This window comes from Mustela nivalis (genome assembly GCF_964662115.1).
Source record: "Mustela nivalis genome assembly, chromosome: 2".
Classification (NCBI taxonomy): domain Eukaryota; kingdom Metazoa; phylum Chordata; class Mammalia; order Carnivora; family Mustelidae; genus Mustela; species Mustela nivalis.
In genome coordinates this window covers 156,058,671-156,084,166 of record NC_139021.1, presented here as the reverse complement: position 1 = coordinate 156,084,166, position 25,496 = coordinate 156,058,671, and the positions used below count along the sequence as shown (strand labels likewise).

Here is a 25,496-nt window from a genome sequence, read left to right as displayed (position 1 = left end):
CATGGGACTTTACTTTGCTTATCTATAGAATGAAGGGTTGCATTCTAAGCTTCCTAAGGGCCACAAAGGCATCTCTTGGTTCTTTTGCCAATGATAATCTGGAAATGTATGGAGACTTAATGTGTGCTCTCTGCTGCATGCACCGCTGCTTAGAGAACCACAGGAACTTTGACTCCTCCTTCAGCTGATGACTCCTGGAACTTCAGAATGTTCTGCTCAAATTGTATCGAACCTGAGATGCTCCAGTGGGCTCCCCTAGGCATGGGCAGAAACCTGGCTGTTGCCTCCCTACATCCTTTCTTAGAAAACAGCAACACACAACAATGGGCAGGAGAGAAGTCAAGAGAGCCGAGACGGTCTCCCACGGCAAAGCCACCAAGCACTAGTGACAAGTGGGTGGGCCCAGAGAGCTTGAGATGCAGCCTCAGGGGCAGCTAGCGGTCCTGCCAGTGTGTTTGTGATGAGACTCCTGTTTCCCCTGCATTGTGCTAACCTGTGGCTGATGTGCAGGATGGCCGGCGCAAAATCCCATTTCTCTGGGGGCAGTTTATAGCGAGGTCTGCAGGCCATTATTTCTGTGGTTTCCAAGGAGGTCCAGGGAGAGGAGGTGATGATGGTGGCGGAGCTGCCAGGGAATTCTCCTCCTATGTTCTGGTCATCTTATTTCTCTTCGGTGTCCTTTAATGAGCTTGTTTGCCCGCAAACAATGAGTGAAAAGCCCCAGCTGGCCTTGGCACTGAGCCTCTAATTCGCTTCCACTACTTCTTGCTTTCTGCTTCCCAGGTTCTCTGCTGCCCTCCTGCACTCCTAGACCTGGGCTGCCATTGCCCAAGGAAGGAGCTCCTGTCTCTTCTGACGTTGGCACCCCCTAGAGGCATGGCTTTCCCATTCCCTCTGCTGCCCAGAGGTCCTAAGCCTTCAGCCCATCAGCCAAATCTGGTCTGCAGATGTGTTTTGTTTGTTTTGTAGTGCTCACATTTTTAAACTTGCTGCCAACATTTGAAAAAAATCAGATTTCTCATAAAAATCCGGAACTAACTCTGGCTTCTCTTGAAAAGTTGGGAGATCTGGCCACGCTGATCCAGAATTTCCACGTGGCAACAATCAATGGAGTTGCATAAGGATGGGTTGACCTGCGGAGGAGCACGCGCTCTGTGGCTTGCCACAGACCCCACTAGCCCTCTTCATCTCTCCAGGCTAGGCTTTTGCACTCTGATGTGTTGCTTGCCTGGCCTCCCAGCTCTGACATCTGAGTTTGCATACTGGCCAGTGGGTAAAGGACACCATCCTTGGGCCCCAAATCAGCTCTCATGGCATTGACCATGCCGTTTCTCTCTTCTCCACCAAGGAAGGAGTGTCCCAGAGCTTCAGCTGTTGCCTGGCAATGTGAAAGAAGATCCTTCTTTTGGAGACTCTTTTCTTGAACTTTCAGTCTCTGGCACCTCCTTGCAATACAGCGTGCCCTGTCTGGGGCTCTGCATGGCACTGAGGAAGAAACACAGGAAAGGGCAGACAGGGCACACTCAGGGCCTTGGAGGGCATGTTTTATGGCCCAGCAAATGCCCTGGCATCAGAACAGGGTCTTTGTGCCCTAGTGAGTCAGTAAGATGGAACCATTAATAGATATTAACTGCTCTGAAGCAAAGGGGCCATTACACTTCACCGACAAATGCCTTCACCTAGAAAAACCCTAGTCACCTTAACCTCTGTTTAGCTGTATCATGTCCTAACGGTGAAGCCATTGCCCTGCAACTCTCCTTGAACCGAGCTGACTTCTCCCCAGAAAGGTCAAAGACAGGCCACGGTGCTCTGTGATCCTTTCTGCTTTTCTTCTCCAGTTCCCTGGAGAGGGCTTGGGTTGGTCTTCCTCTGTTTTCTTGAGTTCCCTGCTACTCCTTCTGCGATCCAATCTGTGGGGCTTGCTCTTTAAGACATCTATAAATCTTTACCGGTCATTTGATCATCTGTGCAAAAGCCATGTGATAAAACCCTTCTAAGATTGTTCTATGAGGACACACATGTGCCTCTTCTGAACTTCTTACTGCGCAGTGAGACTCCTACCCCTCGTGTCTAGGTAACCCTTTCTTCAGCCTCTGGGGTTTCCCCTTCATTCGCTGCTCCTGTCACACAGTAAGGGACAGAGCCCAGAGGCAAAGACCAAGAGCTGGGGGTTAGACCTCCCAGCTCTGCTGCATGCCGGCTGCTGACCCCAGATCAAGTACTTTACGTCGCAGGAACTTGGTTTCCTCACCTGTAATGGGGACAATAGCAAATCCTCACCCACTGCAGGTGCAGTGAATATTGGTTGGGATAACGCATGCCAACATTCGCCAGTCCCGTCCCGTTCAACTCGGATGAACGTATTTGTTAAGCATGTGTCACGAAAAGGAGAGGTCATAAAGCATGGAGGAGGGGATACTTCCTGGAGGAGGCAGAGCTGGGCCTGGGTATTTTGACGAGGGCTGTAGCTGGAAGGATTGTGCGCTACAGGGGGAAGGCAGAGGTTGAATGCTGTCATTCAGGGGGAGCTTGGCAGGGAGAATGGAGTGGTGCGGGGTGGCTGACGGGCTGGTGGGACATGGCAGGTGAGGGAGAGAAGTTGGGATGATGCATTGGGAACACACTCTGGTGGGACTTGGGCTGAAGTGTCCCCCCATAGGCTGTCCTCTTCCCTGCCCCATGGCCAGCAATGTCTTTGCCCCTTACCATCCTCCTTTCCCTCAAACTCTTCCACCCCTTCTCTGGGAAGCCCCCGCATGCCCTGATCTCTTCCTTTCCTGCCAGACGGGGCAGTGAGCTCTGTGAACTAGCATGTGTCTGTGTGTTCCTAGTACCTAGTCCTGTGATGTTCACCGAAGTGGCTGCATGAACAACTCTTCACAAAGGGAAAATTCCATTTCCCCCAGACTCGGCATAATTGTTACCATTAACCTCATTACTTTGCCACTTAAATTGTTGGGAAAATGATATCTCATTTTGCTTTTATTTTTATTTCTCGGGGGTAAACGTCTGTATAATTACCTACCGGTTAGATATTTCTTCTGTGGCGTGTTCACCAACTTCCTTTATCCAATGTCTACTAAATACAGAGTTTTTCTCATTGAGTTGCTTGGACTATTTGTATAATAAGGATTGTACCCACTGTCACCGTCAGTCTAGACATCTTCCCCTGTCTGGGTGATTTGTTTCCAATTTAAGGCATTTATCTTTCTGATACACAAATGTTTGAAAGTTTTTAAAGTTGAATGTGTCAAACCAAATTTTTCTTTTTCTTATGCTAATGAACATATAAAAATTTTCCTTCTATAACTTTGGGAAATAATATTTTTTCTAATGTTTTCCTATGGTTGGTTTGTTTACACTTCACTCTTTCTATCCATTTGGGTTTTCTCTGAGGGTAGGTTCGATACCCTTCCCCCTAATTTCTAAATAATAAGCTCAACACCGTCTACCGCATCTTCTTTCCTGGTGGTTTGGCGATATTTTCCTTTATCATGTAGTGTGTGTTTTGTGTTCCATTCACTTATGTGTCTTGTCATGTTAGTTTCTTCGTGTGTTTAATATTTGATGGGCTGCGTTATTCCTCATCGCCCTTGCTCTGGGTTTTTTGTTTTTGTTTTTGTTTTTGTTTTAAAGTCTTAGATAATCTCACTTATTTATTCTTCTAGGTGAGTCTAGGAATCACATTTCTACAAAAATCTAAGAGGACCCCAAGAAAATCTTCTTAGAATTTGCATCATGTTTGCATTAAATTCTTAACTTCCTTTGGAGAAACTGACCCATTTATATCATTTACTCACTCCATCCAGGAACATAGAATTATTCTTCCTCACTTACTATTATCTTTACAAATTGCAATAAAGTGTGTAATTCTCCCAGTGCAGTTAGACACATTTCCTGTTAAACTTACCCCAGGTCTCTTGCGTTGACTATTCTGTTGGGTCATCTGAAACGTTCCTCTCCAATGGTCTATTTTGGCATGATGACTGTGGAAGGGAGTGCCTTGATCACATCTCAGACCAGACTTGGGCTTTCCTCTACCTGCTTCTCTTAGCCATCTGTGCCCCAAACATAGCAGTGTTTGGAGTGCCATCACCTAACGAGCTCACTTAAGCACCCTCCTCTCCATTGCTATGGTCTGCCCGCTTGAGGATGTCTTCACTTCTTCTTTGGAGTCCCAACTCCATGTCCTCTGGTCTCCCTTGGCTCCCTCCCTCCCTGTTTGCCAGTTCCGTCACAGGCCTGGGATGCATCATGGAAGATGGAGCTGGTGTTTTAGAGGGTGTCATGGAGGCAGGCAGTTAACACACAAGCACAAAACCAAGATCCTTGTTGATCATCTGAATTTTTACCCCCGTGTCTCTCTAGTGCCCCACCACTGACACACCTGACCACTCCCGGCTTTAGAAGCACGCCTTCAGAAGCTTCTAGAAATCTATGCATGGGAGAAGCCCCCAAATCACCCCATGTTATAAAAGCCTCACTGGAGCCTGGGATTGCATCTGAGTTTTGCCTCTTTCTGGCTGTGTGACTGAGGATGACTTAGAGTCAATGGTGATCATAGTAATCGTGGGAGTAGCTAACTCTGAGTGCTGGTTTGGGGCCAGCCTTGTTCTATGCCTTGCGTGTATTCGCTCTCTTAATCTTCATAACAACCCTAGGAGGTGAATCCTCTTACCCTCACTTTATGGATGAGGAATCTGAAAGAGCAAAGCGTTCAATGACTTGTTCAAGTTCACACAGCTAGGATGTGGTGAAGTAAAGGCTGTATCCGAAGCCCTCTGGCCCTGGCACTTACGCTGCAGGCTCATCTTGCACCCCCCCACCCCGATTTCCCGGAACCTCAGGCAAACAGAGATCAGGTAGGCGGGAGATAGGCTGTTACGTTCGTGCTGCCTGACAGACCTCCCCAGGCACTGCCGTTCCCTGGTACTGTCCTCTCCCTCTGAGACCCTGGGCTCCGATGTGGGACCTGCTTGGCCAGTAGAACCCTAGAGAGCGTGATGGAAGCAGGGGCTTGTACAAAGCAGTGGCACACTGGGACGTATTGTTTTGGAATGCTGCCTCTTGGAAGCATCCTGCCCATAGGAAGTCCAGGAGAGCCATGCTGTTAGGAAGCCCAAGAGGACTGGAAATAGAGGCCACATGGAAGAGAGCCGAGTCCCCAGACATGCAGCTGCACACGAGCCATGTGCAGTCCTCCCCCAGCCCTCTGAATTCTCCCCGCTAAGGCCCCAGACGCTATGGAGCAGACAAGCCAACGCCACTGGTTCTCTGCCCCCAATTCCTGGCCCACAGACTCAGAAGCAAGCATAAAATGATGATTTTAAGCCACTCTGTTGAGAGGGATAGTTTGCTATGCAGCAATAAATGATGGAAACAGCCTTCGGAGAAGCCAAGGCCAGGCTGGGTGTGAAAGGCCTTGGGCCACGTGTGTGAGAGTCCCCAGAGCCCAGGCTCAGGAGAACATTGGAGGCTTGAAGCCAGGTGAGCAGCAGCGAGCACTTCGAGATCACACCTAGGCTAAAGGTCTGGCCTCATTCTAACAACAATCAGGGACCAGGAAAAACGCAGGAGCCGGCATTCAGGGTAGGAGGAGGGTCCAATGCCAAGCCGAGTGGCTGTCTGGATAGAGGCTCTGGAAAGAGAGCAGCTCTAATTTGCGTGATGAAGAAGCCGTCCATGAGCTGGGCCCTGGAGCCAAGCAAGTCCTGAGGCCTCATCAGCCAGTGCTCGAACACGGGTGGGAGCCAGGTGACTGGCTGGAGAAGGGAGGGCCGGATCTGGGAATCGAGTACCTAGCACGACCTGAGGGAAGAAGGTTCTGACTGGCCCTCTCACTCCTCAGCCATGAGCTTTCCTTGCCTTCCATCTTGCCAAGGTGTGGACTCATGACTTTTTCCTTCCATGGTCAGAACAGAAAAGCAGAAAATACCACAGACCCACAACATTTCCATCTGCAGAAACACAGCTCTGTTTCTTGCAACTATGTTCCCTGTTCCCAGCAGAGAAAGGTTTTCCTGGCAGCCGCCTCTGTGTGTGTGTGTGTGTGTGTGTGTGTGTGCATACATGTGTATACGCACGTGTGTGTGCAAATGTGCATGACAAAGTCAGAGCACATGTCATAACCAAGTGTGTGCTATAATCTAGCTCTTTTTGGGTGGGGATCCCTTTGTTTCCTGATTATAAAAGTAATCACACACAAAAAAAAATAAATAAAAATAAAATAAAAGTAATCACAATTTGGAAGTTTCAAAAGGTATGTAGGAAAAGAAAATTCACCCAAACGTCACCGACCAGAGATCATCACGATGAGCCTTGTGGGTATTTCCATCCCCATCTTTTCTCCGCCATCTTTTTTGTGATGCTTTTCCAGGAGAGATGGGATCATACCCAGTTCTACTGGAATCACCCTGGGCATTATTTCCTTACCTGTTTTTTGATTTACAATATGAACATTTTTCCCACTTGGTAAACTCTCTTCTAAAACAGTTTTTGAGGTTACCTAGTGTTCCATTACATAGTAATTCATTTTACTACCCCCCCCAATTGGGGGTGTAGTTAGCACAGTTTTTATTGTAAAAATGTGGAGATGAAACAGTCTTTGTCTTTATTGTCAATCAGTTCCTTTGTGCCCATATCCAGAAGTCATATTCTTGGGTCAAAGTCATTTTACTGCCTGTTTTGATACATCTTGCTAAATTACCTCATAAATGTTACCAATTTATATTCCTGCCCCACCAGCAGTGTATAAGAATTCCCTTTTTATTATACACTTGCTGATATTAAATCATTTCATTAACGAAAGCTGGCAATGATCTTTTAACTCATTTTCCCTTTCCCTTCTGTAGCATTTGAAATCTGGCATAGATATAAAATTTACTTGGCACCAAATTGCTGAGGATTGCACGTTGATTACCATAGTGGTTGGTTGACTAGTTCATTCCCAAATCAACCTGTTAAGGGGTCTTGGCACCCCCCTTTTTTAATCTAATGAATAATGAAAACCTCCGCCGAGCAGGTGTTTCTTACACTGACGGAGGTGGGCAGCTATGTCATCTGTCAGCCTGGCCTGAGATGTTCACTCAGACCACACTCACACAGGTGTGGGCTAGAGGGCAGAGGAACACGGGTTCTGGAGTCAGATGGGCCAGACCAGTAATGCAGATCCCATCACTTAGCCGCTGGGTGACCTCCAACAACTTACTGCTGACCCTCTGTTTTCTCTTCTGTAAAAGAGGAATAATGTTACTTACTCATGGGATTGCTGTGCATATTACATCTGACCAAAGGGCATGGCAAATTAAGACTGTTTAAGGCATGGTTGTGAGGATCAGAAAGGCTTACAGGAGCTGGCCATGCATTCCTCAGGCCTTCCTGCCATGCTGCCTGCTCTCAGCCCTGGCTCCAGCCAGCAAGACTCAGTTTTACTTGCTGGATTTTTGTTTGCTAGTTTCTGCTTTGGTTGTGTTTTGGTTTTGTTTTTTCGCTGGAGTGCTCTCCCCAGATGGAGGAGAGTCTGGGTCTCAGCTCAAATGCCATCCCTGGGCTCTCATCCCCCATTGCTCTTTCATAAAACTGTTCTGATTTCTTCAAAGTGCTTCATCCCTCCGTGGAATGATGTCATTGTTTGTTGTTGATTTTTATGCTTTGCATGAGAACCATGAAGGCCCCATAAAGGCATGCCCTGGTTGTCCTGTCTTTAGGAGCCCAGCCCCGTGCGGCCCAAAGCAGACCCTCAACCAGGATTTATTGAAGAGACTAGTAATAAAGCGATTTTTAGGATCTTGTGCTAGAGATTTTAAAATTATTATTACTAGAGTAAAGCAAAGCAGTTTCATGATAGATTTACCCACCTCTGGTGCGTCATAGCTGTAAATACAGGTGTATTAAAAGTGAGTAAATGGAGGGGATGCCCAGGTGGCTCAGTCGGTTAAGCATCTGCCTTGGCTCCTGTCGTGATCCTGGGGTCCTGAGATCAAACCCCATGTCAGGCTCCCTTCTAAGTGGGGAATCTGCTTCTCCCTTTCCCTCTGCTGCTACCCCTGTTTGTGTTCTTTAGCTCACATTCTCTCTCAAATAAATTTTTTTTTTAAATGAAATAAAAGTCAGTAAATGGAGAGTATAGGTTGCCTGGCAGGGTTACTTCAGTGCGTGATGTATATTAAAGCATTTGACACCAGACTGTCTGGAGAGAATCTCAACCTTTCTACCCAATGGCTGTGTATGTCCAATGATATCTTAACTGCCCTAAGCCTCAGTTACCCTGCATGTTAAATGGGAATGATACCTACCTTAAAGGGTTGGCTTGAGGATTAAATTGATTTACGTCTGTATAGTACCTGAAAATAATCAACACTTTAAAAATGGTAGTTATTCAGCATAGAGGTTCCTCAGAAAGTTGAAAATAGAGCTATTCTATGAGCCAGCAATCGCACTACTGGGTATTTACCCTAAAGATACAAATGTAGTGATCCGAAGGGGCACATGCACCCGAATGTTTATAGCAGCAATGTCCACAATAGCCAAACTATGGAAAGAATCTAGATGTCCATCAACAGATGAATGGATAAAGAAGAGATGGTATATATATACAATGGAATACTATGCAGCCATCAAAAGAAATGAAATCTTGCCATTTGCAACGACCTGGATGGAACTAGAGGATATTATGCTTAGCGAAATAAGTCAATCAGAGAAAGACAATTATCATATGATCTCCCTGATATGAAGAATTTGAGAGGTAACGTGGGGGGTTTGGGGGTTAGGGAAGGAAAAAAATGAAACAAGATGGGATAGGGAGGGAGACAAACCATAGAGATTCTTAATCTCACAAAACAAACTGAGGGTTGCTGGGGGGAGGTGGGTAGGGAGAAGGTGGTTTGGGTTATGGACATTGGGGAAGGTGTGTGCTATGGTGAGTCCTGTGAAGTGGGTAAACCTGGCGATTCACAGACCTGTACCCCTGGGCTAATAATACATTATATGTTAATAAAAAATAAAAATTTTTTTAAAATCATAGTTATTCTTGTGTTTAAGAAAAGCAAGGACTACGTAATGTTAGATTCTATGAATGAGGGATAGAAGGAATAACTGATATCAAGTTTTGTCTATAAAACCATATTAATGAATATTAATTCATAGTCATTATGCATGAACATATATTCAAATGATCAGTATTGATATTTGGGACAAGGCTCTGTCCTCCTGGGCTTTGGAAGAGCCCATCTCTTTTTGCCTAGATGTCTTTGGATGTATATAGTTAATATTTCATTAATTATGGTGGAGGAGTGTTGTGTATACATCAATGTCTCGTATGATGCATATAATTAAGCTACTTTTTGTTGGGAGCGGAAGAAAATTGGGCTTTCCCAAAGAAAAGCAGCTTGCTCCCAAAGTTGCTAACAGATTGCTTCTTAATTGAACTTGGGAGGTGAATTATATGGTGAATTAGAAAAAAGAACAACTCTGAATTTAGTGAATTGTTCTATAAAGGAAACTGTGGGATTGAATTGCAAATGCTGGATAGAAACATTTCAGCCTGGCCCCATGCATCACGGGCCGTTGACCTCTGCTGTGTTTCAGTGAGAGCGTGAACAGCCCTGTAGCTCTCTTTTCAAGGCCTGGAGGGCATTCTTTCCCAGAGACCAGCTGTAAGCCTGGGTTTCTTATGCAAAGGAGACGTTTGAATAAGCCCCTGTGACTAATGAAATCTACAAGGTCTCTGCATATCCTCTCACCGAAGAGTAATTAACCAAAGATCAAATACGGGCGTATATATGTATTTTTTTTTCAAATATTTTTTGTCTTGCAGTTACACCCAAGGAAAAATATAGCCCCACACCCTGAAATATGCTCCCTCCGCCCTTGTCCCCAATCTTTGTCTCGGGCAGGCTATATTTTTCTTCCTGTTCCATGGTGCCTGGGGCTGCTGTTCCAGCCACTGTCACACCTGCCTTACTCACTTGCTAGCTTTTACTGGAAGAGAGCAACATTTTTCATTGATACAGATGTGAGAAAGGAGTTTTGTTGTTGTTGTTGTTTAGTGTTTGATGTGTTTCCAGCTCCACATCTTCATTCCTGGGGAGCTTGGGAAGGAAGAGTTTAGTTGTAAGAAAATTTAAGATAAGGCTTCCTCTTACAGGTTCTCTGAGTCGAGAATCACAAGCTTGGCTGTACCTTAGACTCCCCTCTGGAGCTTTTGAAAATCCTGAGGCCCAGCTCAGGCCCAGACTGATTCAATAAGAACCTCTGAATGGGTGGGTCTCGGTCTCCCGGGCTGGTTTGTCTAAAAAGCTTCCCAGGTGATCCCAAATTGCAGTGAAGGTTGAGAACCATTGTCCCAAGAATATCTGCTTCCCTTTCTCCATAAAAGCTGATGAAAACCATTTGTTCCATCTGTTAGGCTGAGTTAGAAAAGATTGAGTTATCTTTTTAAGAACTGTCTACCTGACTCGTCCATCCGTCCATCAGTCCATTCATCCGTCCATCCCGTATTTTACTGAGTGTCTGCTATCTGCCGGGCGCAGTGTTCATTGTTGGACAAGACAAGGGCCCTTTCATCAAGATGCTAAAAACTAGAAACCAAACTGAAGGGTCCTCTGAATGGACAGGAGAGGTCCACCTTGCGGTTTGGGACGCGAATCAGCCCAAGCCCTGCACGAGCACACAGAGTGCTGCTAACCTGGGAGGAACTGTGGGACAGTGTCTTAGAGGAAGTGGTGTCCCTGCGGAAATTTAAAGCACCACTAGGATCCGGCCAGCGGAGAGGTGGGTGTGGCTGAGGAAAATAGAAATGAAGGTGCTAAAGGTGAGAATGGGTGGCTGAGTAGGACAGCAGGGAAGTAGCAGGAAGCCCCAGGGCACCAGGCAGGAGAGGCCTCAGGGAATTAGAACTCATCCCAAGGGCAGTGGGGAGCCTCAGGAAGGGTTTCATCAGGGAGAGCGACCCTGGCACCGCACTTGTTCTTTCTGGTCCCAAAGCTGAGTGGAAGGAGTAAAGATTTGGAGAGTCGGATAAGACCCCCCCCCCCCCCCCCCGCCTTCATCCATCTCCCTTGCTAACCATCTCTGTTCCCTTGAGACAGGCAAGTCGATTCACCTTTTGGAGCCTTGTGTCCTCCCTGGAAAATGCGGATGGTTATGGCTGTTTTGTCATTGTGTCTTTGTGAGGCGACAATCATTAAACACAATACAAGGAGGGCATTTAGCCCTATTCTTAGTGCGTGTTGGGCTCCATCACTGGACTTGGTAAACACTGATCCTTTCCCCTCTCTAGCTACTAGGGGCCCGTTCTTGCCTCAACATCAGAGCTCGAGCTCCTTTTATAGCTCTGAGCACCAGGGGGCCGAGTGGGTCAGAAGTCCTCCACCCCGGCCCTCCTCTGCCCACTGCAGAGCTGCATCTCTGTCTCTCCTGGCCTTTGCTCCCTCAGCCACAGCCTACAGCTAACCCTGAACCCAGGCTGTGCCCAGGGGTCCTTCAGCTTTCGTTCCTTCACCTCCCTCCACCCCTTTCTCAGGGGCCAAGCACATCTAAACTGACCGACCTTCTCTGCGGGGCTGCTGCTGTGTGGAGTTTCCTTCCGAAAGCCAGCCTCTGAGTCCTCTCCTGTCCACTGCTAGTAACCCTGGTCACATTCAAACTGGTGCCGTTCCAGAGCCCTCTCGTGTTCTCTGGCTCTCGCCTGGATCCCTCGGAATAAAAGCCAAATCCTGGAAATGGCACCACACAAGCCAACCCTCCAGACTCTCCACTGCCCTCTGGCCACACTACCTACTCCTGTCTCTCTCATCTGCTCCATTCCAGTCATACCTCCTCCCTACCACCAAGCCCGCACTCCCACCCCAGGGCCTTTGCACCCCTTGTTTTTCCCAGTTTGAAATGTTCTTCCCCAGTCTTCGGTAGACTCTCTCCTTCACACTCTCCAGGTTTCTGCTTTTCCGTCTCCCACGAAACAGCAACCCCTTAACCCTAGACTTCCCTTTTTCCCCCTCACCCTCATTTATTTTCTTTGTAGCGCCTCTCAGCAACTGACTTAAATATTTAGTCGCCTATTTGCTTATTGTTTTCTCCCCTCCCTTCCATCAGAATATAATTTCCATGAGGTCAGGGTAGAGTTTGTTCTGTGTTGTATCCTGAGCAGCAGAAACAGCATCTGGCCTGTAGCAGGTGTTGGATAAATATTTGTTGAATGAGTTAGTGCCTAAACAAACCCATTACCTCATTTGGTCTTCAAAACAAACAGCCCATTTGACAGATGAAAAATACAAACGCCCAAGGTCTTAGCCGCAGTTACGCAGCAGAGACGGAGCTAGTCCCGGACCTCTGGCTTCAGGCTCCCCCTCGCTCCTCACATGCCACATTCCTCTGCCGGCCTGTGATTTTCACACCATCGGGATTTCCCCTGACCTTCAGCCCGAGAGGAAATGATACCGCAGCTGGAAGAATACCCAGAGGGCTGGGAGCTGGCAGGCAACCCCCCGGCAGCTGCAGGGAGTGTGTGAGCGGATTCCGAGTTGGCCAGAGAGGCCACAGAACGAGCAGGATGAAGGCCCGCAAAAATGTCAGCGCGCGCCTGGTCTGCCGCCAGGGTCGCCGGCAGGAGAGGGAAAGAGGCGGGCTGTGTGGTGGAGGCCCGGCTGAGGGGCCTCGGGGCCGGCTCCCAGGGTTGTGCCGGGCCAGGTCATTGGGTCACCTGTTTGGGACCTTACCTTGAGCATTGCTGGAAGCCTGTGGGCTGTGGAGCATGGGGAAGATCCTCAGGCTTCTGACCGGGAGACGGTGTCCTGAGCACGACCCTGGGCCACTCATTTTGTGACTTGATTTTCTCCTCTGTAAAATGGGGTTACACTCCCTCTGCCACAGAATGTTTAATGAGGGAGAAACAGCTCCGTGAGCTGCAGATTTCTAAACAGATGCAAGAAATTATTTTTGTATAAGTTGATTATACTGTAGGTGCCTGGATGTGGTTTCATATGTACAATAGTCTCTTCTGGACATGGGCTCTGTCCTCAGATCTGCTCCCTGGTGTCACAGCCCACCCAGTTGTTCAACCCCCAAATGTGGGAGTCACTGGGGACCTCTCTCAGTCCCTCTTATCTAATCCATCAGGCTCCCTGCTTCCCTGCATGCAACTATATTCCTCATATCCCTGTGGATCTGGCCTCCCTCTCTGCCTGGTTCCCCCTTGCCTACCACGATGAGCCCCTCTGTGGGGCAAGCTCATTCCCAGTCCAGATTCTTTCCTGGTCCTGGCCCAGACCTCTGCGTCCATGGTCAGGGAAGGCCCCTTTTGAGCACTCTACCTTATCCTGCATCCAATCTTCAGATTTTCTGAACCCACAATGACTTTGTCCTTTTGTTCTCTTACCTTGCGTTTCTCGTCCGGCTGCCCATTTGACCCATCTGTCTTAGCTCACTGCTGAGTCCTCTGGCTCCTGGAACCGCACACAGGTCCAGCTCACCGTAGGTCTAACACTCATGGCTGATTGGCCACCTTCCTGGTGGGAACAGATGTGAACCAGGTTTATGCACAAGGGCTACTCGCAAATAAAGACAAGCATGCCTGTCCTTGACCGAGGCCGTGTTTGCAGAGTCTGATATATAAAGTCAACAGAACAATTTCTAAAATGAGATTCACCCCAAAGAGAAAACCCAAATGCCTACTTAAGCCAAGGCAGTAGCTGACCACATCACGTATTTAAAAGCAGTGTTGAGGCTCCTCGCTGCATTCAGAAGCTGGTGTCCTGTTTACATGCGATGCGGGCTTCCTAATGGGGGGGTAAGCGCAAGGAAGCTGACTTCCAGGTTGACTTTGGGATTTGCCTCCTAACTTTGTATATTTGACTCCAAGTACCCTTGAACTGACGGAGGAGAGTAATACATTTCTAACTGGTGAATTATGTGCGTAGTTATGAAAAAGCGGGTTCTTTTCCACCCTAGCATCTAGAACGGTGCCCGGCCTGTGATGGGCTCTCAATCAACCCCTGTTGTCAAATCTTTCCTGCTCTGCCAGGGATCCTGGTCATCCCCCAGGGGATCAAGTTTGCTCCCGAGCTCCTGGTGCTCCTACAAAGAAGGTTGATGCATCCTCACTTTTCTTTCTCGTTCCTTTAGGTGGACTGGAGGAACAGCCATCTGAGGGCTGGGAGAATGCAACAGCTGCCAACACCAGCAGTGAGGAAGCTAGCAAGGGTAATGTCAGGCCCTCCCAGGCCTTTGGGTCTTTTACTTATTTATTTATTTTTCCCATTTCAGCTGTGATAAATTTCACATAATATAAAATTTCCATTTTAACCATTTTAATGTGGATAACTTAGTGACATTAAGTGCATTCACAGTGTTGTATGACCATCCCACTATTTCATTCCAGAAAAATTTTTGTTCCATAAAATTTTCATCATCCCAAAGGAGACCCCACAGCCACTAAGAAGTCACTCCCCTTTTCCCCCTACCCCTGGCTTTGCAAACCTCTTAAAAAATTTTTTTACCTTTGTTGTGAGGTGTGCGTAACCTAACGTTAACTGTGGTCTAAAGTGTTTAGCTACCAAGCGGATTACCTTTGTTGTGAGGTGTACGTAACCTAACGTTAACTGTGGTCTAAAAATTTTTTTTATTTGAGAGTGAACGAGGGAGAGCATGCGCATGAGCAGGCAGAGGGGCAGAAGGAGAGGGAAAAGCAGACTCTGCTGAGCAGGGAGTCCGATCCGGGGCTCGATCCCAGGACTCTGAGATCAGGACCTGAGTGGATGGCAGATGCTTCACCAACTGAACCACCCAGGTGCCCCAGCTTTGGGAACCTCTTATTCCACTTTTTACTTGCTATCTTAGTGGACTAGGAGCACCAAAGTCTCTGGGCACGGGGGAGTGTGTCCTTTTGTTGAGGACGGACTGGCTGAGGGTGGTGTTTGGCTACTTAGGGACGGAATGGTCTTCAGTCTGGCTTTGACCTTTCTCACCGCTGCTTAGCTTGTGAGTTGCAACCCCCATCGGCTGACAGGAGGGATCATGGGGCTTTGGGGACTAGACATCTGAACAAGAACAAGAACAAGTGGGCGTGGGAGGCAAGGAGGGAAAATAAAGCTAGGATGGGAGCTGTGGAGAAGGTGTAGCTCAGAGACCTTGTGAGAAGCTGGGGGAGGGGGCTGGTGAGGTTGTGCCCGCCTATGGGCAGGGACACTCATCAGCAGGTGCCTGCCTGGAAGTCTGTCTGTCTACATACTGACGCTCACACGTGTGCGCCTTCCCGGGATTGAGAGGAGGGCGTCTCACTGGAAGCATCTCCATGTGGAGGAGTTTTTCTCGCTCAGAAGCCATGCTGGCTGAGAGAAGCTGCTGGGTGGGCTTCTGTCTGGCCAGCACCCTGCAGGAATCAGGGCTTGCTGCTGCCGATGACGCTTCTTCTACATAAAATAAATGCAGGGCAGAGGGAATAAATTTTGTTTATTGAAGTAGAGTTGACACACAGTGTCAAAAGAAATAATTTCTAGAATCTTCTGATCTACAGTCAGATGGTTTATCCATCCCACCACTGGCCCTGTCAAAAGGAAGAATTTTTACATGCCAGAATCCTTGTTTTCAAGGATGCCTATTTAGGGATAAAGTAGAAATCATTATTTGCTTTATGTTTTCGCTTTAATGAATGCTATTTTGTATTTTATACATACATATGCATATATATCATTTCACACAAATGCATACGTGTAATGGTACCATCATATCCTTTCTTAATTTTTTTTTAAATTCGTTTCCCTTTAATTGGGCTACCTTCCTTCCTTCTCTTCCCCACATCTCGCTCCTCTGCCCTTCCCCAAGTAACCCCGGCCGATGGTTCTGTGGGCACCCTTCGTATTTTCCTCCATGCACGTGTGTTCACACAGACACTTCTGTAGGGATGTAAACACACATGCAAATATAAGCTTCATCGTTTTACAAAACGGGATCCTATTCGATACGTGCTTTTTATGAATCCTGCTTTTCTCACTCAGCAGTATGTCATGGGAAAACCCCTGAATAACGCACTGGTGATAACTTCGGTTTATTCTTCTGAATATTTTGCAAAATATTCCGGGCGTGGATGGGCCATAATTGAGCCAATGGTTCCCTTATCTATTAACATTCACTCCCTGTCAAGTTTTTGCCATCACGAGCAATGCCACAGTAGACGTTCCCAAACCTAAATCCTACACATTTGGGATGTTTTTAACAGGTGTTCCTGGAGTGGGCTTAAAGCTGCTCACATTTCCAGAGTGACTTGTGAGTGTGCCCCTCTCACCCCATCCTCTCCAGCACTACGTGCTCTCTGTTGTTGATAATGTAAATAGGAGTTTATTATTACTGAATTTGGATTTCCCTGCCTGCTGCTGACTCCCAGCCTCTTTTCCTGCCTTTGCCAGTGACATAGGGGTGCACTTCTGTGATCTGCCTCTTCCTGTCTTTGCCCATTTTTCTGTTGGGTTGCTGATCCTCCCCACTTACCAGTTTAGCCTCTTTCAGACAAAGGCAGATCCATCAGCTCCCACGTCGTACCCCCTCCTTTGTCAAATGTACATTTGTTTCTCCCTCTCATAGCATGTTGCTGGGACCGTGTGCAGGGCTTCCTTGAAAATCTGTGGTTTCCTGCTTTGCTTTTTCAAAGTATTTTGACTTGTGCTTTCTCAGATTCCCCAGACATCTCGTAATCTCCATGGCACTCTGTTTTGGCCACGGATGACCAGCACGTTGTGCCGACAATGGAGCCTAGGAGGTGGGACCGAAACTAGAGGGGTTTGCTAGCACCGCAGTAATGTAGATGCCACACCTGATTTTTCCTTCCTAAGTGATTTATCGTTGCCTAAAACCACTCCCAATCTTAGTGACTTCAGACAGTGATTTGTTATCTTTCACGATCCTGTGGGTTGACTGGATTCCGTGGGGTGTTTCTTTGGCTGACATCAGCTGGGTCACTCACTTGACTGCATTCATCTAGCAGCTGGCCTGGGCTGGCCTGGGTGGTCCAAAAAAAAAAGCTGTAGTCACATGGGCCTCCATGTGGCTCTTCTCACCACATGGGTTTTCATCTAGCTGTCTAACTTGCCATTTTTTACAATATGGCGGCTGGCTTCTCAGAGGGAAGAGCCAGAAGCCACCAGTCTCTTTAAGGCCTGAACTCAAGAGTACCCAGAATGCTCCTTCTGCCATAGTCTATTGGTCAGACAAGCCAAAAGGGCTGCTCAGCTTCAAGAGGAAGAAAAGAGATTCCACCCCTTAATGCGAATAGCATCATGAGCTCACGGAGAGGAGAGCTGTGGCCATGCTTAGAGACCAACTCCAGCCTTCTCTCACTGCCCCTTACCTGCCCACCAGCAATGGACAGGGTCAGGGTTCGTAGTATTGCCTCCTTTGTTGGTGTAAAATGACCCAACCAAATAAACTTGGACCATCAGACGCACGTGGGTTTGTACTTCAGCTTAGCCACTTAGTAGTTAGGACCTCAGGTAAGTATTCACATGAGGTTTGGAGAGAATTAGAAATATTTATGCAAAGTGCATAGCCAGGTGTCTGGAATTTAAGAGGTACTCAGTGACTGTAGCTTCTCCACTTTTTCCTCTTTACCTCCACCTCCAAGAATAATGTTATGCAGCCCTGGAAGGACACCCTCCACCTCTGGACTGGGATTCCACAGCTGTGCAGCAGCTGCACAGAAACACAATTAAGGGAGACCGGAAGGAATATGGCTGCCGCAGCTCATTACCATGCCGCCTCTGGTAGGTTGCCTTGTGCCTGGCACCTGCACAGAAACACGAGATCTCCTTGGGCTTTTTAAGGAGGACAGTGAAAGCACTGCCCTAGCCACCATGCCTCACATCCCTACAGTGGGCTAAATCCTAGTCTGCAGACCGTCCAGTGACCCCGGTTTTTTTTGAAAGAGAGTCAAGGCTAGGCCAAGTTTCTCCACACCATATGGCAGCAGCAGACGGACACATCTTTAAGCATCTCGGGCAAGCCTGATGGGGAAGGAGACCCTTGGCACCCTCAGAGGTGAGCCGCAGGCAGGCCGTTCTAGCCTGTCCCTCCAGCCTTACCTCCATCCGATCCATCTCTCCAGGGCCCTGTCAGGCGCCAGCGTGGGTGCTGCTTGTTTTGTTTGAATTAAAGATAAGACAAGTTGTGTCAATCTCAGATTCCCCTTTCATCACAACCCGACCCCCTCCCAACACCCCCAAAAAAAGAGACCGCCCAAGCAGGAGAAAGGATCTGAGGGAAGCCCCCCTCCCCACCACGGCCCCCTGGCTTCAGCAGCAGGCTTATTTCCTGGCATTATGTGGCTCCCCTCAGCCCTGACGGCAGGGATTTGTGCTCCCAGCTCTGGGAAGGGCGGGGAGGTGGGGGGCGGCTCAGAGAATTGCTCACTCAGCATCCCCCTGGCAGACCGTTTGGTCCGAGGAGTCTCCCTCCCCTGGAGATGAGCGCTCAGCCTGCATTTCAGGGCTGCTAATGGGATTAATGAAATGGAGTGTGTAACTGCTCCTCCAATGAAGCTGTTGACTGTTACGATAGAGCCCGATTTCCAGAACCATCTTCATAGATGAGAATGGACCTTTCACTCCCAGTAACAGTTCCTAAGGGCTTTGTGCTGCAGGAAATCACAGTGGAATCTTGTTTGCACTGTTGGCACTTGCAAAGCACTGCCCAGCACGCAAACCCCTGAATGTCACTAATGTCAGTAATGGGTGTTACCACTGAACCTAATTTTAGGCATTCTTTCTAGCCCGTCCCCAAATGCAGACCTGGCTAGCGATTACTGAAGCTCGCTTGGAACCCTCACCATGGCAGGCGTTTGACATTCATTACCTGGTTCAGTGCCCACAACACCAGCATGTAGCAGGAAGGAAGATTCCGAAGGCAAGAAGAGTGCCTTATCCAAGGCCACACAAGTAGCAAATGGCAGCATTTATCTTGAACCTAAGTCTCTTCAGACCCTAAACAATCCCCTGCTCTTAACCTTATCTATGGTTCTCAAACGTCCCTGTGCTTTGGAACTACCTGGGAGCTTTAAAAACTATCATGCCTGGGTTCCACTCTTGTTTGATTGAGTGGCAATCTCGGGGTAGGGGGCGGACACCAGGATTTTTAAAAAGCTCCCCAGCCGATTCACATGTGCAGCCAGGTTCGAAAACTGTCATGGGGAATAATTCAGTCTCCACTTTCACGGAGGGCCTCCTCAGGGAGGAGGAGCCTTTCCAGGTTCGCAGGCCAGCTGCTATGTTGCCCACCACCCTGGGGTGGGGGGTGTTGTGGACGGCTGGACTCTCAGGATGTTTGCTCCCAGTGTGGGGCTGACCAGTCGAATCATGGAAAATTCCCAGTGCCTCACTTGAGAAGGCTGGGGTGGGCCTGGTTCTGTTTATGACACGCCTGTGCCTTCCGCTGGAGATGGAACCTTGAAGAGCTGGGGCCGCAGAGGACAGGGTCTGCTCCCCGAGCCAGAGAATTTAAATGGACTTTATCCCCCAGCACCCCCTGCCTTCCCCCCGCAGCGTGTTAAATCCTTTCAGATGCCCCTGAGCTCCTCTTCAAATGTAGGCCTCTTGGCCATAATCAATAATTACATCCTTCTCTGTGGACTCTGATTCCAGATAGTAGTAATCCAAGAAAATCCAATAATGACAGTTGCATTAAGATCCTTCTTCCAGGCTCAGCAGAACATCTGTTTAGACATATTTTTAATCGGCAAATGCTTCCTGTGTTGAGTCCTCGGCAAATTAAATTTCTCACTGGACCGAGGGGGAAGCTGTCATTCAATAACCCATCTCTGGAAATTACAGCCCCGTCTCCTTCCAGGTGCACTTCAGATTTTCCCACGCTGACTCGGCCGCAGCCCAGCCCTTGCCAGAGCGGCCCACGTGCGGACGCAGCCCAGCTTGTCTGAGAAACATGGGCTGTCTCAGCACTGGTCCCTCGACTAGGGGACTATTTCTGCCCATTCTCCAAAGGAGAGTTGGCGGCAGAAGAAAATTAAGAGACTTGTTGAAAACCCTCTGGGAAATGAATAATAAACTTCCACTTGCTACATCGCTGCCTGTGATTACTTCAGACATGATGATTCTCAGGGTTTAAACATTAAGGGCCTTAGGGCTGCCAACATTTTGGAGGCGTTTCCGCCATGGAATTGTTTGGACTGTTGGGCTGTTTATTTTTAGAATAACTCTTCCATTCTTTAATTAATTCATTCAGACTGCGAAAGCAGTGCATACTTACCAGCAAGTAGGCGCTATTCTGGGTGTGCCTGGAGTACTGAGCAGGCCTGCCGGGATGGGTGCCTCCCTGGAGAGCTTCCCCACCGATGGGGGCAACTCACATTTGAATGCATTTGGATGCAATTTGTTGTCTGGTGTTGGCATAGCTGCAAAGGCCCAGCAGGTAATGTGGCGGGGGTGTGTGTGGGCTATATAGGACAATGGGAAGTGGAGGAGAGGCTCCCACAACCAGGACAACATATGCTGTACCTATGGTGAGCAGGTACTACTGAACTCGAAGGGGTTGTAAATGATGGAGGGAACGTGGGCCCAGTGTTGCCACATCTTTCTGTCTTTAAAGAAAAACTAGAAAATCTGGATCCTGATGTGAAATCCCTTGATTTGTAAAAGTTGGCTTCTAAAGTGATATTAAAACAACAACAACAACCAAAAAAAAAAAAAAAAAAAAAAAAAAAAAACCATATTGTGGGCCAAAAGTGTCCAGGCCAACCAAAGCACATCTGTGGGTTGGGTTTATCCCAAAAGTTGCAAGTGTATGACTTCTGATCTAGAAATTTTACCAGTAAAACAATTATTTTCATGTTTAAAAGGTATTACATGACAGGCTTCTTGTTCGTATGACCAATTGAATTAGTAGGAACCCCCATACAAAAACAGAACTGCTGAAAATAATATATAACCTTCCCAACATCCCAAATAAAAGATACAGAGTTAAGAACAAAGGATAGAAAGAGAAATTTCCACGATTAGAAGAGAAGAGGGAACACAAATCCACAGAATTAAACTTCAGATGGTGGCAAGAATGTGTAGAGGGCATTCAAATTGGGCTAAGATTTGGGAGATGGGGGCTGGTGTCTTCATGCCTATAAATATAGGAGAGATGGCCTTGGTCCATGTGAAGCACGAGATATTGCATAAAATGAACACCCTCAAAGGGCTTCATACTCATTAAAAAAGAGAGAGAGAGTAAAAAAAAAAATTCTGCCCAATGGTTAAGAGGAGTGGCAAGAAATCTTGTTCTCTTTCCTAGGCTCTAAGTGTGGGTAAAAATATATCATCTATGAGAAACTGAATCTGAAATCCTGTTCCCCATGTTGGTATAAGTTCTCAAATTACATTTCCTAAATCTGGAAACCCTAAACTTAGAAATAACATAAAAACTGATCTAGGACCCTAAAATCCCCACAGCACCAAAAAAAAAAAAAAAAAAAAAAGGCTCACAGTCATAATTGATGGCATATGGGGCTCTTTTAGAAAGGAATGATCTCCCCTAAAAATGAGATTTAAATAAAAACATTAGGAACACAAAAAGTTAATCCATTGAAGAGAATCAGCAGAGACAATAAATTGGAGAATTGGTACCCAGAGATATAAGAATAATAGGACAATCTAAAGGAGTAAATAAGTATATATAACAAAGGAACCAATGGAAGAATTTGAAACTATAGTAGAGAGGAAAAAAGAATTGACAGATTTAGAAGCCATTAGGGCTTTTAGAAATGATAAATATATTGTTGAAACTGAAATTGGATAGTATATTGAACACAAATGAAGAGAGAATTAGTGAAGTAGAAAATAGATCTGAGGAAACCACACAAATTTCACCATTGAGAGACAAAGAAAATATGGAAGAAGGGAAAGAGACACAATGGGTAAAGTGAGACTGTTAAGCACATAATCAGTAGAAATTCTTGAAAATGAGATAAATTTCATAGGGATACTGGGAAAGAAGAGGCAGTGGTCAAACAGATGAGGAATTAGAATTTTCCACGGTTGAAGGAAGAATTGTACTGGGTCTCAAGCAGAGAATTCATATAAATCCATATTTAGACAATTATAATCATGCTGAGAAAGACAAAAAACAAAAGAAGGAGAACAGAACAAAAGATAAGACTGATAACAGGTGAAGGAATGACCATCAAACTATAAGGATATCTCCTGTTAATAATGAAGACTGAAGTATACTGGAATACTGTCTTTGAAGAAAAACATCTGTCAACTTGGGATTTTGTACATTCCCAGCTAGACTTAATTTCTAGAGTGTGGATAAAATAAACTGAGTGAAGATGAAATAGATTGAGGATAAAATAAACTGAGAGTTTATTGTCATCATCAAAGAATAATAAAGAATGCATTTCTAGGAAGGAGATTTGGAATGCAAGAAGTAGCAGTAAGCAAGGAAATGGTAAATATGAAGGCAGATATAAATCTGTCTTAAAAACAAATAATTGGTAAATAGCACTTTATTTGGGGTCTTAAAAGCAAGTAAACAGTAATGTGAAACAGCAAAAGGCCTCTTTGTAAATTAAAATGCCTTGAGATCCTTGTATTCTCAGAATGAGAATGGAGATTCTGATTTCTTCAGGTCTATCTTGTAGTTTGTGAATTCTTTGTACTTTCTTAAGTCCAGTTTGAATGTTAAAAATTAGAATCAATGCTAAAGACTAGAAAGGAGATAATGGAAATAAAAACTAAATACGGAAAATATCTTATTCCTACAAAAGCAGTCAAGGAGAAACAAAAGAAGCAAAGAAAAAAAATAGCAAATAATGCACACACACACACGAGGAAGGAAATAATGCCAGGTATGTCAGTTATAAAATAACTATAATTCACCTGTTAAAAGAGAGATTCTTGGATTGAACAACAAGAAAAAAATGTAGATATTTGGTGTTCATAACAGATATACTTAAAATGTAATTATAATTATATGCAAAAATCCTCAACAAAATATCAAATCAAAACCATCCACGTGTAAAAAATAATTATACACCATGATCAAGCGGAATTTATTCCAGATATGCAAGGCTGGTTTGACATTTGAAAATCAATCAGTGTAACCTTACCATATCAATAAACTAAAAAAGAAAAATCCCATGATCACATCAACTGAGCATTTAAATGAAAAAAAAAAAAAGCATTTAACAAAATCTAACATTTATAATAAAAACACAGCAAGTTAGGAATAGAGAGAAATAATCTTAACTTGATAATGAGCATCTGCCTAAAACCTATAGCTGGGCACCTAGGTGGCTCAGTTGGTTAACCATCTGCCTTCAGCTCACATCATGATCCCAGAGTCCCGGAATCAAGTTCCACACCACACTCCCTGTTCAGTGGGTAGTCTGCTTATGTTCTCTTTCGCTTGCTCTCTCTTTCAAATAAATAAGATCTTAAAAAAAAATAAAATAAAAACAAACAAAACAAAGCAAAAACCTACAGCTTACATCTTACTTAATAGTGAAAGACTGACTACTTCCCCTAAAACCAGGAACAAGGCAAAGACGTCTGCTGTCATACTCTTATTCAACATAGTTTTGGAAGTTACAGACACTGCATTGACACAAGAAAAATAAATTAAAGGCATGAAAATCAGAACGGAAAAAATAAAACTGTTTCTATTTCCAAATGACTTGTTTGCTATGTAGATGATCCTAATGAATCTAAAAAACAAAAAAAACAAAAAAACAAAAAAAAAACTTAGGGCACCTGGATGGCTCAGTGGATTAAGCCACTGCCTTCGGCTCAGGTCATGATCTCAGGGTCCTGGGATTGAGTCCCGCATAGGGCTCTCTGCTCAGCAGGGAGCCTGCTTCCCTCTCTCTCTCTCTCTGCCTGCCTCTCTGCCTACTGTGACCTCTGTCAAATAAATAAATAAAATCTTAAAACAAAAACAAAACAAAACAAAAAAACCTTAGAACTAGTAAGTGAATTTAGCATGGCAGATACAAGGCCCAAACCCCCAAATTGCTTACATTTCTATATACTAAGAATAATTATGCATAAATAAAAATTTAAAACACAATACAATTTATAAGTACCCAAAGAAAATGAAATTCCTATACATTTTTAAAAAAACATGTACAATATTTATATACTAAAAATCACACAAGACTGATGAAAGAAATCAAGAAAGACCTACACGAATGCAGAGACATAGTATGTCCAGGGATTGGAAGACTGAGTATGGTAAAGATAAAGTTATCTCCAAACTGATCTATTGTTTTAATGTAATTCCTATCAAAATCCCAGCATGTTTTTTTTGTAGGCAGAGACAACTTTATTCTAAAATCTATATGGACAGCCATAGACTCTATATGGAAACATAACTAAAACAGTCATAGAAAAGAAGTCTAAAATGGGAGTAATCCCTCTCCCAGTTACTAAGGCTTACTATATAACTGCAGTAATCAAGACCATGTCCTCTTAGCAGAGGGATAAACACATAGTTCAATGGAACACAATACAGAACCCAGAAATCAACTCATTTACCATCAACTACCAATCCAGCAATTCCACTCTTGGGTATTTATCTCAGAGAAATAAAAGTTTATTTCCACACAAAATCTTGTATATGAATGTTCATAGCAGCTTTATTTGTAATACCAGGAAACAGCCCAGATATCCTTTCGCAGGTGAATGGTTAAAACAAGTGGTGGTACCTGAATACCATGGAATATGACTCAGCAATAGAAGGAAACTATTGATACATAAAACAACCCTGATGAATCTCCAAGGAATTGTGCCAAATAAGAAAAGCCAATTCCCAAAGGTGATACACTGTTAAATTCCACTTATGTAATATTCTTCAAATGAAAAATTTTCTAAATGGAGAACAGATTAGTGGTTGAGAGTTTAGGGATGGAGGAGAGGAGAGGGGCAGGGATGTAGAGAGGAGAGGGGCAAGGATGTGGATAGGATTATAAAATGCCAACATGAAGGATTCTTATGGTAATGCAACTGGTCAGTATCTTGAAAGTGTGGTAAACAAACCAATACATGTGATAAAATTCCATACAACTACACACACATACACACACACACACAAGTATACATGATGCTGGGGAAATCTGAATGCAATCAGTGGAGTACAGTAATGTCCATATCCCAGTTGTGATATTGTACTATAGTTTTATAAAATGTTACTATTGGGAGAAATGGAGTACCGGGTACACAAAATCTCTCTATTATTTCTTACAACTGCATGTGAATCTATAAGTATATCAATAAAAATTTCAATTTACAAAAACTATTTCATATATAATTAAAAAATTGAATCTCAACCATAAGACCATTGCAAAGTTTGTGTTATTATTGTGGGAAATGTAATTTACTCACAGAATAATGCCTGTTGAATGACTCATTTAAAAAAACATAATTACATAAAAAGATCAAAAATAAATGAGTGGGAAAAAGCTCTATGAGGCAAACAGTAATCAAAATTTAACTGACATAGTAATATTCATATCAGCCAAA

At 45.3% G+C, this 25,496-nt stretch overlaps 1 protein-coding gene across 2 annotated transcripts in view; it reads left to right on the top strand.

The window, feature by feature from the left end:
• TLL2 (tolloid like 2) overlaps window positions 1-25,496 on the top strand; it is a 119,283-nt gene that overhangs the window by 32,758 nt on the left and 61,029 nt on the right. For both annotated transcript variants that reach the window (XM_082722144.1, XM_082722143.1), the window contains exon 3: window positions 14,119-14,196. In XM_082722144.1, coding sequence (XP_082578270.1) covers window positions 14,119-14,196 — 78 coding nt within the window. The remainder of the gene's footprint in view (window positions 1-14,118; window positions 14,197-25,496) is intronic.